At 36.6% G+C, this 15,714-nt stretch overlaps 1 protein-coding gene across 1 annotated transcript; it reads left to right on the top strand.

The window, feature by feature from the left end:
* Nucleotides 1–4,891: 4,891 nt before the first annotated feature.
* LOC105178669 (DExH-box ATP-dependent RNA helicase DExH6) lies at nucleotides 4,892–15,391 on the top strand. Its single transcript, XM_088876335.1, has 14 exons — nucleotides 4,892–5,252; nucleotides 6,982–7,072; nucleotides 7,168–7,471; nucleotides 7,585–7,659; nucleotides 8,013–8,057; nucleotides 9,402–9,492; nucleotides 9,592–9,650; nucleotides 10,722–10,880; nucleotides 11,544–11,596; nucleotides 11,879–11,912; nucleotides 12,026–12,115; nucleotides 12,199–13,203; nucleotides 13,335–14,420; nucleotides 14,537–15,391. The coding sequence occupies exons 1-14, from the start codon at nucleotides 5,108–5,110 to the stop codon at nucleotides 15,029–15,031; spliced, it is 3,732 nt and encodes a 1,243-aa protein (XP_088732461.1). The 5' UTR covers nucleotides 4,892–5,107; the 3' UTR covers nucleotides 15,032–15,391.
* The last annotated feature ends 323 nt before the right edge of the window (nucleotides 15,392–15,714 follow it).

The raw sequence follows: 15,714 nt of genomic DNA, 5'->3' as shown, positions 1-15,714 counted from the left end.
ATCAAGTCGAATAGTTGTTATTTTAGCCTTCAGTCCCCTTCTCTGACAGCTGCATTTCCTAGGGGTTCCTTTGTAGCCTCCTTCATTCGATCCACCTTCGGCACCAAGCGTTCCAAATGATCCTCTAGTCTCTTCCGCTAGTTATCTGCTGGAGAAGGAGGAGGCGTAGCCTGAGGGCGAGATAGTAACTCCTCTATCGTCACTACTGTCTAGAAAGCCACAAGAAAAACTAGAGGGTTAAGATGGTCATTAACAAATCCACACAACAAAAAAAGGTTTGAGAAAATACCTTCATAACATGGTAGGATATGAGACCAGTAAGCTCCTCCGTGGAAGCAGAAGCCAACAACCACTTGTCCTATGGTAGTAACAACCTTAGCAGGAGCTTAGAGAACAACTGGGACTTCCCTTCACTCTCTCGCGGACAAGATTGATACGTGTAAAGGATCTAATTACGGGAAAATCACTAGCACCGATGGAAACCCTCCAGCATCTCGAGAAGGAAGAGCAGTCATAGATCGTGTAACCACCTAGAGGGGCACTGCTGCCAAAGATTGGCTGGAGAAACTCCTCTTTGCTCACTTGTATGATCCCTGAGATACCTCTTTTCTAGCATTTCTCGAGAAATTCCTGGAAGCTAGGATGCTTCCAGACTTTTGCAGCAGGAGTTGCCTGGCGACACCCCAAGCTACCTTGAATGCCTTGCCTGAACAACTTGTTGAATGGGATGTGCTCTACAAACATAAAAATACCCAAGTAAGAGGGTAACTCTTTAAAAGTAAACACATATAGAAAAAATGAGGAAATGGGAGTACCTTAAGGCTCTTATTGGTTCCTCTAAGGGGTCTCCTTAGGGTTCAAGTCAAAATGAGAGAGAAATCTCTTTTAAACCAACCCCCAGCAGTCATAGAGGTCAAAGTTTAGATCCTCACGGAGAGCAGAAGCTCTACGCTCCTTTCCCTTATAGAGAAGGAATGGGGAGACGACATGCTTTAAATTTTGAGCAATGAAAAATAATAAGCAGTTTGGAGGAAGGGGTATCAGGCTGGCTCTCTGGATGCGGAAGAAGTATTGTATAGCATTCGACAATGACTTAGTTTTCTGACAATCGATAAGCATCAACATCCGAAAAGGAGGAGGGAACCCTATATATCAAGATAGGCTAGCCACTATATCCCTTTTTTCGCTGACGGCTATTGACTTTTGTCTCTCTTCCTTATCCCTTGATGAGGCATCTTCCTCATTTTCACTGACGGTCTCCTCTTCTATGTCAGAAGGCTCATCGACCAAATGGCGCTGCATGACAGCAGCCTCTCAGGCTCCTCTGCTGAGCCCCCTATAAGAAGACAATCCAGGGCCATTTTCTCTAGATGTGGCCTAAGTGGTATCAACGTCGGCTAACTATTCTCCACCAAACCTCACTGACTCATTGAAAGACGCCACTAACAAACTGAAAAAAGTTGTAAACTTAAGCAAAAATTCCTAAGAAAAGAAGAGAGGTAAGAAGCACAAATAGAAGATCAACAACGACTAAGATAGAAAAATAAAACTTATGAGAATAATAATCGATAAATGAAAAGTTCAAGAGCTTAGTGTTTCTCCTCAGAGATAATGGGGAAGAAGTGAATAGGGGAATGAAGGTTGCATTAGGATGGAGAAGGAGTTAAGGTGGGGGTGACAGCCACGTTTTGGCCAAGTAACCGCTTTCCATTGGAACAATTACACAATAATTGTTGCCGCAAAGGCATGAAATGCTGCACCATGTGCTCAGGTACCAATGCACGCTAAAGAGTAGCTATAAAATCATTCTGACAAGAGGTCCATGGTTCCAAGAAATCTATCTCACCTTTTTGTGAAGGACGATCTTGTGAGGGGGTTTCCATTTCTGGGAGAAAGATGAATGGACCCCCCAAACCATATATCTTGGTGGAAGCTCGCTACTATAAGGAAAAGCAAACCCTCCTCCTCAGGGGGAGGGACTGAATGATGCCCTAAAATGAGCTTGACCCAAGAAGAGGCCTAATTTGGAGGAAGCCTAAGGAGAAGTTCTTGAAGGCACGGGGCCAAAGATATGAGGTATGAGAAGACATGGACCTACACCAATTTGGCTGATAGATTAGGGCCTTCCACTAATAGTAGGAGACTGTTCGTCCACAATAGAGAGAAGAGAGATACATAGATCACGACAAGACTTGAAGATATGGGCGTATTATCCATATATCCCAACACCACCCTGAGAATTTGAGACATATTCATTAAGAGACTTATTTGAGCAAAGTTCCCCCAACTAGCAGGAACCGTTGCAGATTCCTGCCAATCACATTTAGATCTGAGGGAGCTTATCCATGGCAACCATCGACCTGAATACCAAGGGGTCACATTCTTCAGCTATTGGGACAATGACTATAAAAGCAAGGTCTTCCCCTTGGATTAAGGGTAACACAATTCTGCACAAGTATCCGCATGAAACCGCTCCATTTTTTTATCACTTTTAAGCATTTATTGCTATCTTATCTTGCTCAATTTTATTTTTCTATAACTATTTACTAACTATTTAAAGCGCGAACATTTTTTTGCAAATCCCTTGTTCTGGGCTTGCAACAGACTTGACCCGAAGGATTTGAGTCCAAAATCTATTTGACTAGCATTACTCGCGTCATATTAAATTCATTAACCTCACATTACAATAAAATCATGTTAAGTGAGATAAATAATTATTACAATAAATTATTCACAATAATCGAGACAAATATCCAATGTTTATATTCAAGTGTATTTTAATTGTGAAACAATGAATATTCACATCTGACTATAATTATGAATTATTATTACTCTTTACTACTATAGTAACCAAATTTATTTAATCATTCAAATATGAGATAATAAATTAAATGAATACACAGAACTGATTTGGGGTTAAATAATATATTTATCTTTAAAAATTGCACTAAGTAGAGACATGTAATGTGATATAAGTATTCATTAGGGCATTTATAAAAAAATATTATAAGTTTGATATCTAATAGCATGATTTAAATAATAACAATTGGTTATAAATCATTCTTGTTTCAAGATCTTAGAAAAACTAGTTTTGGTAGATAGTATATGAATTGACCAAAATACTCTTAAATATATATTTTTTTAATAAATAATCATTTATTTAATTTAAGAAATAATTACATTTACATCTCTTGACGTATGATTTGTTTACACAAACTACTTATATCTTTTGGATAATTGTACATATATTCACGAGAAAAAAATCGACATCATTTACACAAATCACCCCGCTTTCTAAAAAGTTACACATACATCTCCAAAAACATCACCATCATTACATAAACTGACCCTACTTTTGGCTGTCATGGGTGGTTTTTGTAATTATGCAAAAGTAGGGATGATTTACGTAAACAAACCATAAGTTTGGAGTGTACATGTTATTATCTCTTTATTTAATTAATTAGTAGTATTTACCACCAAAAGTAGCACCCTCCAACAACACTATAAATGTATCTCTCCTAAATATCATACTTAGATTAAATCCTGGTTATATATACATAAATATGGTGCATAATCCAGTCCTTGCTGAATATATATACACGTAATCTCAACGTCATAACAATCACAACCAAGTTCTCATTCACATTTTTAATTAGTATTATACTTTCCCAAAATATGACTTCAATTTTTTTACTAATGGGTGAGGAGAAAACTACATACTGGCCAAATCCGACTGAATGAAAGGGTTGGATCTAGCCCTCGGTGGGTAAACACTCAATCTACTCTGGAAAAGCAAAGGAATGAGCCTGGTTGAAATATTACATTTGTGGAATGATTTAATTTGAATGATTATGTTGTAAAAGTGAATTAAAAAATGCATGGGAATATTACATTTATGGAATAATGTGTTGTTGGTGTCTGTAAATGAAAATATATTGATATGTGGTTTTACGTTATTAGTTATTTACAAGAATGATGATATATAAAAACGAAGGAGTAGTGGAAATTGAATATAATTGTGATACGAATGCCCCTTGATGTTGTTGAATAACCTGTGTGGCAAAATGAAATGAAAAGAGCTATGATGCTAATGAAAAGAGCTATGATGTAAACTGAACGGGCTATGATGTGAAATGAGATTGATGAGGTAGTGTGGCATCTCAAGGGAATTTGTTTAAACATTATGCAATAAATGGTGAAATCGAGCTGGTGGAGAAAAAAAACACTATATTACCTTCCGGTAAGCAGACCAGGAAACAAAGAGTTTAATTAATTGTCTTGTTATGAGTTGGTAGTGTTGCGTAATGAAGCTAATTATGTTTAGGATAAATTACATTTTGTCATTCAAACTATTCTCGTTGTTATATTTTATCATCTAAACTTTTTTTGTGTTAACTTACCATCTGAATTTTGCAAAATTTGCACTTTGTTATATATGACTCCTTTTTGTTGATTTTTCTACCGAAAAAATATTACATGTTGCGCATATGCAAAAAATATACATAATCCTTAAATATTATATGTGCATTGCATGTAATATTTTTTCGACAAAAAACTTAGTAGAAAAATAGTTATAAATAAAAAAAGTAAAAAATTTCGTAAAATTGGAATGGTAAATTAACACAAAATAAAGATTAGATGTTAAAGTGTAAAAACGATCATAGTTTAGATAATAAACTGTAATTAACCCTTATTTTTATTTATATAACTTTAAATTTTATCTGCTTTATCATTTTGATTAGTTATACATTTTATTTTTCTTTTATTCGTTTAATTTAATAAATATAATAAAAATTTAAATTATACCCACACATTATGATTTCACCAAAACAAAAAGAAAAAGAAAAAAAGAAAAAGAAAGTACGATTTCCCTCTTTAGAGTAAGAAACCCTCTCAATAAGAAAAAAACCGCCTTAGTTAGGGAAAGAAGAAAGGGAGAAGAAGGGAAGACTCTCATTCCAAAATCTTTCCTCTCTTCAATCTCTTCCAGCCTTCTTCTTTAAATTCGACTGAGAAATCCCTTTATCAGAAATCGGGGAAGAACAGTTTAATCTTCAATTCCCACCCACAAGAAGAAATTGAAGAGGAAAAAATTAATTTAAAAAAAATGGGTCCGGGTTCATCTGTTAAGGGGGCAGGGAAGAAGAAGCAGAAGAAGGGGGAACAAGAACCGAATTTTCCAAGAGTTGCTGAAGCCACCCGCATTCGAATTTCTCAGATTCTTGAGCAGTTTCAGGCTTCCAAAGATGAGGGTGAGTGAAAAAACAGTCTAATTTTTTAGAAGGGAAGAAGATTGTTATTGTTATTGTTGCTATTCTTTTTTCGTTAAAGAGACGAAAACATAGGGGACATTCTTTGTCAGTGATATGTTGAAAGGTTGAATCTTTCATGGTGAAAGAAGTGGAAGAAAATGTGGGTTTTTTCGTTCTCTTTTTTGTCTGATGGAATATGTTGTATTTAGTTGGATGATGTTATGTGTATTGAAGTTGAGTTCTTGTGCTGTTTTCTAATGTTTTAACTCAGTTCTTCATTGCTCGAGCTATTAGGAGCTATTTGTATTCTTATAAGTTTGTCTATACTTCTGCCGCTGTTGATCGACCTATGCCTTAAAAGTTTTTTGCACGTTGCAAACACTATGTTCTCTAATCTTTGTTTTTTGATTCATGTTGACTTTGATTATTAATGTGACCGCTGCCCATTCCTTATTAGTTGAGGATCAGCGTCCTCAATATTTTCCCATTGATGAAGAACAATACTCAAATATGAAATGGGAATTTAACCGTTTATTTTAATTGTCTTTCCCTTAGGAATTATCTACATCTTTGTAAGTCATCCTGTTTTACTTATGAAATATGTTTTCTTCATCAATTCATTACTCGTCTCCATATTTCAACCCTTTCCATTTGAAATTTATCATGCATATATATATAGCTGCAATGTGGGTTTACGAATATACACAAATATCCAACATTATATTTGTGGAGAGTCTAAGCTTTTGGTTAGTATGCTAAATGTTCATTGGCATGGTAGCGCTTGTATCCATCTAGTTGTTTCCATTCCGAAAATGCTTGATCCATTGAGGAGTTGCTCCATACTGAAATTTCATATTCTGAATTTTGTTTACAAGGCACCTGGCGTACCCAGTTGTTACTGTCTGTTTTGGTCTAATTTCAGTGATGAATACTCTGAACATGGGCAGCTTGTCATCTTGTCTGGATACTGCCTGTGATTGGAGTTATGGTGGGAGACCTTTTTACGACCACCTGTAGATTTTATTTTCCAATAATTTTCCGAGGCTTTGTATGGCAACTTTATATGAGCATCTACTGTCTCATGCAGTAATGCTCATTCGGATTAGAATAGTTCAGCTATTACTGCACTCTGTTTGGTTTTCCATGTACGCCACTTTTCAAGACCAACTGAGATGGTTCAGACACCTTACATGAGGGCAATCAGATGCTCTGGTAGAAAATGATAGGAGTAGTATTCATGTTAAATCTAGATGTGGAGGGGGTTGTAACATTATTTAAACATGGTAAGTTGAAGGGGTTGGAACCATTCGTATCTAAAACATGGTGGGTATGGAGATGGTTGGTTTTAATTGAACATGAATATCATGCTGGCTGTGCAATGATTTTTATCTGTTATTCTTGCCATTAATGCATTACTGTAATCTCTAACCAACTAATAGTTTTTAGTAAAGACTTTCAGTAGCCTGCAAGAAATTAAGAGCATAGTTTGTGTGGTTGGATAATGGCTTAAAAATACTTTTGATATCATTAGTCCAAAACTGAAGTTGAAAATTATGCATGAAGCCTTCTATAATAGATACTTAAGAAAACTACCAGTTTTTCTTTTGGGTAATGCTCTACAAGCCAGTTTCTGGTGTTTCCATGAACTTTATAGATGCACAAAACTATATGCATAATGTAACATCTTATGAGGGAGTAGGATTTATCTGCAAATATTTTCATTTTGCAGTGTACAAATTTGAAGAAAACCTGTCAAATTATGATCGAGCAGTAGTGCATGTGATATGCAGGAAAATGGGCATGAAATCAAAAAGCTCTGGGTAAGCTATGAGTAGGATGAAGTTAATATGAACTAGTCCTCTTCAATTATATGAGCTGCACTTTTTTTCTCCCCCTAATTAATGACATCTTGTAGGCGGGGGAAGCAACGTTGTGTGTCTGTTTATAAGATCCAAAAGCAAGTAGGTTCAGGAAAAGGGAAGGGAAGTTCTTTTAAATTTTCTGAAGAAGCAAAGGCTGCTTTACAAGATTTGTTTTCTCAGTATCCCCCTGAGGATGTGGACATGACTGAGAATAAACTTGGAGAAAGTAGTGGGAATGATAAAGTAGGACCAAGGAAAGATGATATGTTCTGGAGACCGGTAATGACCAAGCCTGAAATTGAAAAAAAGGTAGAATCACTTGCTTCCAGAATAGAGAGGGACGCAAACTTAAAACAGGTTATTGCCTCTTTTCATTTCGGAATCCAGTCTTTTCGTACTCTTATTACATATATGTGCGTCATGTTTTAACTGTGACAATTATAACGAGTAATTATGGCCACATTACGCAGATCACATCGCAGAGGTCCAAGCTTCCAATTTCATCTTTCAAGGATGCTATTACATCCACGATAGAGTCTAATCAGGTTGCCCACATGTAGTTTTGCATTATAGACAGATGTTGTATTTGCATTGCTATGAAGTCTGAATTCCGATCATAAATCCCATGATTATAACTATCAAGTTCAAAACAATGAAATAGTTGGATATCTTTTGATAAAAGACTCCTAAAACTAGAGAAGAAAGACTTGTTTTTTACTTCACTTATAAGCTTGATAACCTGTCGTTTCAGCAGACTGATTTAGCTCATCTTTTTTTTTTTTTTTTCTTTTTTCCTTCCTTTCTGTTGGGTGTTATATTGCCATGGTGTAATCTGAAATTGAATACCTCACTTTGTTTATTTGTTATAATTCATGCTTGTTTTATCTTGCCAAAACAGGTTGTGCTCATATGTGGTGAAACTGGATGTGGGAAAACAACACAGGTGACTATTTTCTCCGCTCTTTGCTGTTTTCTTCTTTTATGTCTTATTCTGTCACCAAAAAGACAATGGTTTATCAACTACTAGTGCCAGTCATACTATAATTTGGTGGTTTATTGTTTTCTTGATTTTTTTCTTTATCTGTTGTGTCTATGTGTCTGTTGATTATTATACATGCAGAACCAAATCCTATGTATGCTGATTTTTCAGTTTTTGAGTGGAAAGATGTATAGAAAATGCTTTTGGTAGTTGATGATGTTGTTCTTTGGTATTGAATCATTGCACTTTTGTTTGAATGAAACTGATAGTTTTATTTTCTCATTGATTTACGGTTGATGGTCATATCTTATCAATGCATTATTAGAAGAATATTTTTTAAATAGTGATTGAGGTGAGAAGATGGTAAAAGTATTCAGTGAAAACATGTAAAATAAAAAATGTTTTCATGTTGTCAAGCAGATCGAAAATGAGAATAATGAAAATGAAAACAAATAAGGCATTAGTCTCTATATGTTAATTCAAGGTTAAGTGATAAAATTAGTTGAGTGCATGAAATTTATTGAACTCGTTTGGACGTAGAATAAGAGAGAGTGCAAACTGGGACTAAGTATAAACCTTTTATTAGGTTATAGAATTTTTCAAAGGGAAACTGTGTTTGAGATCATGCGAGGATACTCATAAGAGAAGTATCATATGTTTTTTACAATAAAATTCCTCTTATGCACTCTAACAATGTCCCTGAAGCCCTTTTCCTGTCTGAAATGGAATCATAACTATAAATGATTCTCTTGTGTTGTGTGTCTATCGGGTCAAGCAGAAGCACTGCATTGGATATGAAATTGATTTGACTTTCTTGGTCCTAGTGATTGATAAAACAGAATAATTCAATCCATGGTCCTAGATGATTTAGCTGAAGATAGAGTTGTTGCTTTATTTCCAGGTTCCAAGTTCCAAGTTCCAACTCTAGTCAACTAGGAAAGAACATTGCAATTGAAAATTTTATTTGTTGCTTTTGAGACTTGAATATATTTTAGTGACCCATTTCTAAAATTGGGTTATCCAACCATAGAAAAATTAAATAATCTTGTAAGTAATTGTTTATTTTGTATAATTATTTTATGTTCAACAATATACAATAGTTTTAGATCGTGTTTTGAAAGAAATATTTTCTTGGTGATAATTCTTATATTGTAAGATTTCTGGAAAGCCATGTGGTAATATCTTACCTTGAACCCATCGGAAAGTTTTGTGGCTTATCCGCATCTGAATTGCTGCATCATATCTTTTAGTTTAATCATGTTTCTTTAAAGGTTACATCTGGATTTTATCTTCAATTGAATAATTCAGGTCCCACAGTTTCTTCTGGATCATGCATGGAGTAAAGGAGAGACATGCAAAATAGTCTGTACTCAACCACGTCGAATATCTGCCACATCAGGTGGTGTAACCTGTCTATGTTTTGGATACGTGGATTTATACTTGTTTCATCTTGTTTGTTGATTTTTTAATGTGAGTGCATGTCTATTTCCCAATGCAGTGGCTGAAAGAATTGCTTCAGAGAGAGGTGAAGATATTGGGGATTCTGTTGGATATAAGGTACTACTGAACAAATTTTAAAGTGGTAGTCACCTCTAAAGATTGTCCGGCAACTCTTAATTTCTGACATTTCTAGGTCTTCTATCTTGTTTTGAAATAAATCTAATATCATTGAAAACATGTATTCTGTAGTACTATAAAGCTCCAGATGTAGGAGTCTTCCTCCTACAAATCTCCAGAATGACCAGTTAAATTTTATGACCTACTTAAGAGGCACAATAAAACTGAACTTTTGCCCTGTGTACAGCATCTTCACATGTACCAATCATGTAATATGCGTAAGTGTTTTATTTTAACAGTACATAGTGCAGCAGGAGCCTGCCATGTGATAAATGATAATAGGTGACTCCCAGTAAGCTTCTGAATAAAATTGATATAACATCAACAAGAGAAAGGGATATTCCCACAATTGTCTTCTATATTTCTGGATTGGACCCAGGTGCACTACATGTTTGGATCTTAGTCAATTTCTGATGATAATATCTGACCAGATGTTTTGACAAACTGATTTCACTTGAAGTTTGATAGGATTGGATCTTCCGAATATGGCAAATAGTCTGTCAAAATATTTAGTTGCAGTTCTTGGTTTTTGTGGTTAGCAGTGGCTTTTGCGTTATTGCGGCTTACATTGTTAAACTAAGTTGGATGAGCTAACAATGCATCTGACAGTTCAAAAGTAGTTAGACATGTCCTATGTACAGGTGCTGCAGTAGTTCAATATTCTAGCTGAAGGCTTAATGCTTAAGGAGGTCCAGTCCTTATGATTGCAAAACAAATATATGCTTGATTATAATACTTTATTTACTGTCGTGGCCGTCAATCCAAGAATCTTCAGCTTTGGGGTAGTATATAGGATAAAACTAACTTTCTTTCTAATTAGTAGATACTAAAGAGCATAAGCGTCTTTACCTGACATCAGGAAATACGCTAGTTGATTCAGGAAGATGATAGTGGTGAATATGGCAAATGTGACCCTATATGCATCAGGATGACCAGTGCTATATTTATCACTGGTATCATATACTAGTTGCCGTTTTATAATGACTTTATCTGCTTTATTGAAAATGCTAGATTCGGCTTGAGAGCAAAGGCGGGAGGCATTCATCTCTTGTCTTCTGTACCAATGGGGTTTTGTTGAGAGTTCTGGTTAATAGAGGAAGTGGTCAAAAGAAGAAAAAGGCTCCAAAAAAGACGCTAAATGTTGGCTCTGACATAACCCACATAATTGTGGTATTATTCTCTTTCTCGCACATTTATATATGACTTCAACAATTTCATTTAGTATCTGCTATCTGGTGATTGTTCGTTACTATATGTTAAATGGGAATCAAACCATTTCTTTTTCCTATTGACTCTCTATGACAGCTTTGTCGCCTTAAAACATTTTCATTTTGGCTTCAATTCTGGCAGTGGCTGCATATTGTACTTTGATTTTTGTTGCTGTTAGTTGAGCTCAGTTTTGTTCAAAGAATTTCGGTCACCTATAAACTACTAGGATGAGAAGCTTGGTTGGTGATGAAAAGAAAAGGAGACATTGTAGCCTGCTTATTTCTTTAGTGCGTCTCAATATGATCAGACTATTTTGAAGAACTTTTCTTGGTTGTATGCTAGTGAGGTGACAGCTCTTGACTGCTTTCATCTCTGATAAAAGAAAAAGGGATATTCTTGCTTGCTTATTTCTTTGGTGTGCTCCTTTTTGTGTTTTGACATCTGTGTGTTGGACTCAATACTTTCTGAAAGTTCTTGTAATTGTGTACTTGTTTTTGCTGTGTCTATTCATGTTTTGTACTTCTTTTCAAGGTGAAAAAGGCTTACCCAATCTATTCAGCCCATATATTTCTTATATCTTTTCCCAACAGAGTCTGTACCTGACAAACTTGTTTTGACTATTAGGATGAAATTCATGAAAGGGATCGCTTCTCTGATTTCATGCTTGCGATAATCAGGTGCGGTGCTTATGATGAAATTTTCTGGTTATGTGGATCACAAACTTGTACTTTTTCGCGCAATGAGGTTCTTGTGATTTATCTTTGTATCAACCTTATGTAGCAATGACTGACCTTGTTTATTAACCAATGTTTTTAAAGCATTTAAATGTGATCTTTTAATATGCATCTAGCTGATAATTTGTCTGCATATTTATTATATAATATGTAATTTGTATGTGATATCTACATTTTGATTACTACATCTAGTATTACTGCTAATTCCATTACTGTTCTCTCCAGAGACATGCTTCCTTCATATCCTCATTTGCGTCTGGTTAGTATCGTCCTAACATTATTAGGTCAAAAATCTGCCATTTTTATATACCTTCCAATATTTTCAGATGTTTCTTGGACTCTTAAGTTTGATGGACATTTCAACTTGAACAGGTATTAATGAGTGCCACGATTGATGCAGAGAGATTTTCACAGTATTTTGGTGGCTGCCCAGTCATTCAAGTACCAGGCTTTACTTATCCTGTGAGTTCCTTCTTCCCATTTATATGGTGCTGATAGCTCCCTTATTGACTTAATATGCCATTTCTAATACACTAGATTTTCAGGTAAAAACTTTCTACTTGGAGGATGTGCTATCTATGGTCAGATCAAATGAGAAGAATAACCTTACATGGAAGAAACATGATGAGGTCATCAATGGTTCTTTCTTAACTGAGGAAAGCCAAGTTGCTCTTGATGAGGCTATTGACTTGGCTTTATCAAATGATGAGTTTGATCCTCTTCTTGAGTTAATATCTTCTAAAGGAGATCCAAAGGTTTTCAATTACCAGCACTCTAAAACTGGAATAACACCACTGATGGTATTTGCTGGTAAAGGAAGAGTTGGCGATATTTGCATGCTTCTCTCGCTTGGTGTAGACTGCCATTTACGATGTGGTGCAGGAAAGACTGCTTTTGATTACGCTGAACAAGCCAATCATGCGGAAGCTGCTGAAGTTATTAAAAAGCGAATGGGGAAAACGGTTACGTCCTCTGTCGAGGAGCAAAACTTACTTGATAAATACCTGTCAAATGTTGACCCTCAACTAATTGATTGTGTGCTTATTGAACAACTACTGAAGAGAATATGTAATGACTCGAAGAATGAAGCTGTTCTTGTTTTCCTTCCGGGTTGGGATGATATAAATAGAACAAGAGAGAGATTACTAGCTAATCCTTTCTTCAAGGATCCATCTAAGTTTCTAATTATTCCTCTTCATTCTATGGTCCCGTTACAGGAGCAAAAGAAAGTTTTCAAGCGCCCTCCTCCTCGATGCCGTAAAATTGTTCTTTCAACTAATATTGCTGAGACTTCTGTTACGATCGATGATGTTGTGTATGTTATAGACAGTGGACGAATGAAAGAGAAAAGTTATGACCCATATAACAATGTGTCAACTCTTCATTCTTCTTGGATTTCAAAAGCAAGTGCAAAGCAAAGAGAAGGTCGTGCTGGACGGTGCCAACCAGGTATTTGTTATCATCTTTATTCAAAACTTCGGGCTGCTTCACTGCCAGATTTCCAAGTTCCTGAGATTAAGAGGATGCCGATAGAAGAGCTATGTTTGCAGGTATGCAACTCATCCATGTTTCCGGGACTAGAAAATATTAGTTCACGATCAGATTCCATGTAGTTTCTCCAATAAATCACTGCTCTAATTTTTTCCAAATCCTGTAATGCTGCTTTTGTTTCCCTCTACAGGTCAAGCTCATTGATCCATCTTGCAACATTGGAGAATTTTTGCAGAAGACGTTGGACCCACCTGTTTATGAGACAATACGTAATGCGATCATCGTTCTTCAAGATATCGGGGCACTGACGCTCGATGAGAAACTTACGGAACTTGGAGAGAAGCTTGGGTCTCTGCCTGTTCATCCACTAACAAGCAAGATGCTATTTCTTGCAATATTGTTGAACTGTCTCGATCCGGCGCTGACTTTAGCTTGTGCTTCTGACCATAAAAATCCATTCATTTTACCCATGCAGCCTAATGAAAAGAAGAGAGCCCAAGCTGCGAAAGCAGAGCTGGCTTCATTATATGGTGGAAACGGCCACCAGTTAGCTATAATAGCTGCCTTCGAGTGTTGGAGAGCGGCAAAGGAAAAAGGTGAAGAAGCCCGTTTTTGTTCTCAGTACTTCTTATCTTCAGGCACGATGCGGATGCTATCAGCGATGCGAAAGCAACTGGAGGCTGAACTAAAGAGGAATGGTTTTATACCAGAAAATGCATCTCGTTGTAGCCTGAATGCACACGATCCAGGCATACTCCATGCTGTGGTTGTTGCTGGTCTGTATCCAATGGTCGGGAGAGTGATTCCACATGGTAAGGGGTCCCTTGTAGAGACTGTAGATGGAAATAAGGTCAGGCTGCACACATATTCAACCAATGCCAAGCTATCAAATAAGAAACATAGTTTTGAACCTTTGATTGTATTTGATGAGATAACCCGTGGAGATGGGGGACTTTATGTTAGAAACTGTAGTCTTATAGGTGCACTCCCATTGTTGTTGTTGGCAACGGATATTGTAGTGGCTCCAGCAAGTGAAAATAATGATGATAGTGATGAAAGTGAGTATGAAGATGGTGATGCTGATGACGGTAGTGATGAAGATAAAACAGAGAGTTATAAATTGTCCAACCTCCAACGTGGTGAGAAAATTATGTCCTCGCCCGAAAATATTGTTAAAGTCTTTGTTGATCGTTGGCTTCCCTTTGAGTCCACAGCTCTTGATGTTGCTCAAATCTACTGCCTGAGGGAGAGACTTTCTGCTGCAATTTTCTTCAAAGTAATTATTATATTCTTGCAACTCTCACTAAAACTCTGCTTTGTTGGCAAGGAATCTTCAGACGCACTTTTTGTGATTTATAAAACAATTTCTTGACTATTTGTCTGTTTTTGCAGGTAACAAATCCACAGAGAGTTCTCCCGAAACATCTTGCGGCTTCTCTCCATGCAATTGCCTGTATCCTATCGTACGATGGTATGTCCGGGATTCCGTTGCCATCTGAACCCGTTGACTCGCTTGCTACAATGGTTAGTGCTGCCAACATTAGTCAGCAGGCTAATAACGGGAACAAAATGGTTGTAGATCAGCCATCTAAAAACTATCTCAAGTCACTGATACGCCACAGGCTTCAGGTCTTGGCTTTAGAACATCAAAGAGGTAGAGCACCACCAACTAATGTGATCACTCGCCCGAACAACACATCTCACCATCACAGACAAGCTCCTGTTCCTACAGTCGGCATGAGTCAAGATCAGAAGCCCGGATCACAAAGTGCCACTGTAACTGCATCACAAAGTGCAACTGTAACTGCACATGGATCCCCCATGCACGAAACGAGCACTCCAAATGGAAACTTCTCTAAGCGCCAACGTGGAAATGGACTCAAATGACGTGTGGAACCAGATGGGCTTCTGACTGAAGGTGGGTTCTTCCATAGGGCACCAAGAAATGGTAGGAAACACGTAGAGTTACGTCAAGGTATGCAGAATTTAGCCATGTATTTTACAGTGACGAGGCTTAATTTTTTTGCCGAAAGTGTAGACTGTCTTTGCATGTTATAGTTGATCTCGTCATGTTATGAATTTAGATCCTTATTTGGTCTTTAGCGCTACTATGATACATAGGGGGCAGTGATGTTACTCCACTGCATACATAGTTTATCAGGATCTATTTAGTCAATCTGAACACCACATCTGCTGTTCATTAACTTCATTTCATTTCAGTAAAATGGGTTCAGTTTCAACTGAAAACTATACACTTAGTTCACTACTTGCTTTTACGTTTTGTCATGCACGTGAGCACTATGATCCTTACGCATTGATATACCGAGTAAAGATATAGAGCAGGTATGTTCGATCTTTGAAATTGCCCATCCATGTAAAATATTGTCTTGTTCTTCAAGATTAAGGGTTACGGCTAAGTTCCCGCTGAGATTATGGGTACGAATCATACATGAACTGACTATACCGGTAGTAATCTGAAGTAGTGATGCAATTATGTATATGGCATATTCAACATTTTGAGACAAAGAATTGCTATATCTGCTTTGAGAACAAGACTCTAGTGTTGTTGA

Source organism: Sesamum indicum, linkage group LG12 (assembly GCF_026168435.1).
Source record: "Sesamum indicum cultivar Baizhima isolate 11 linkage group LG12, ASM2616843v1, whole genome shotgun sequence".
NCBI classification, from domain to species: domain Eukaryota; kingdom Viridiplantae; phylum Streptophyta; class Magnoliopsida; order Lamiales; family Pedaliaceae; genus Sesamum; species Sesamum indicum.
This window is presented reverse-complemented; position numbering and strand designations above follow the sequence as displayed.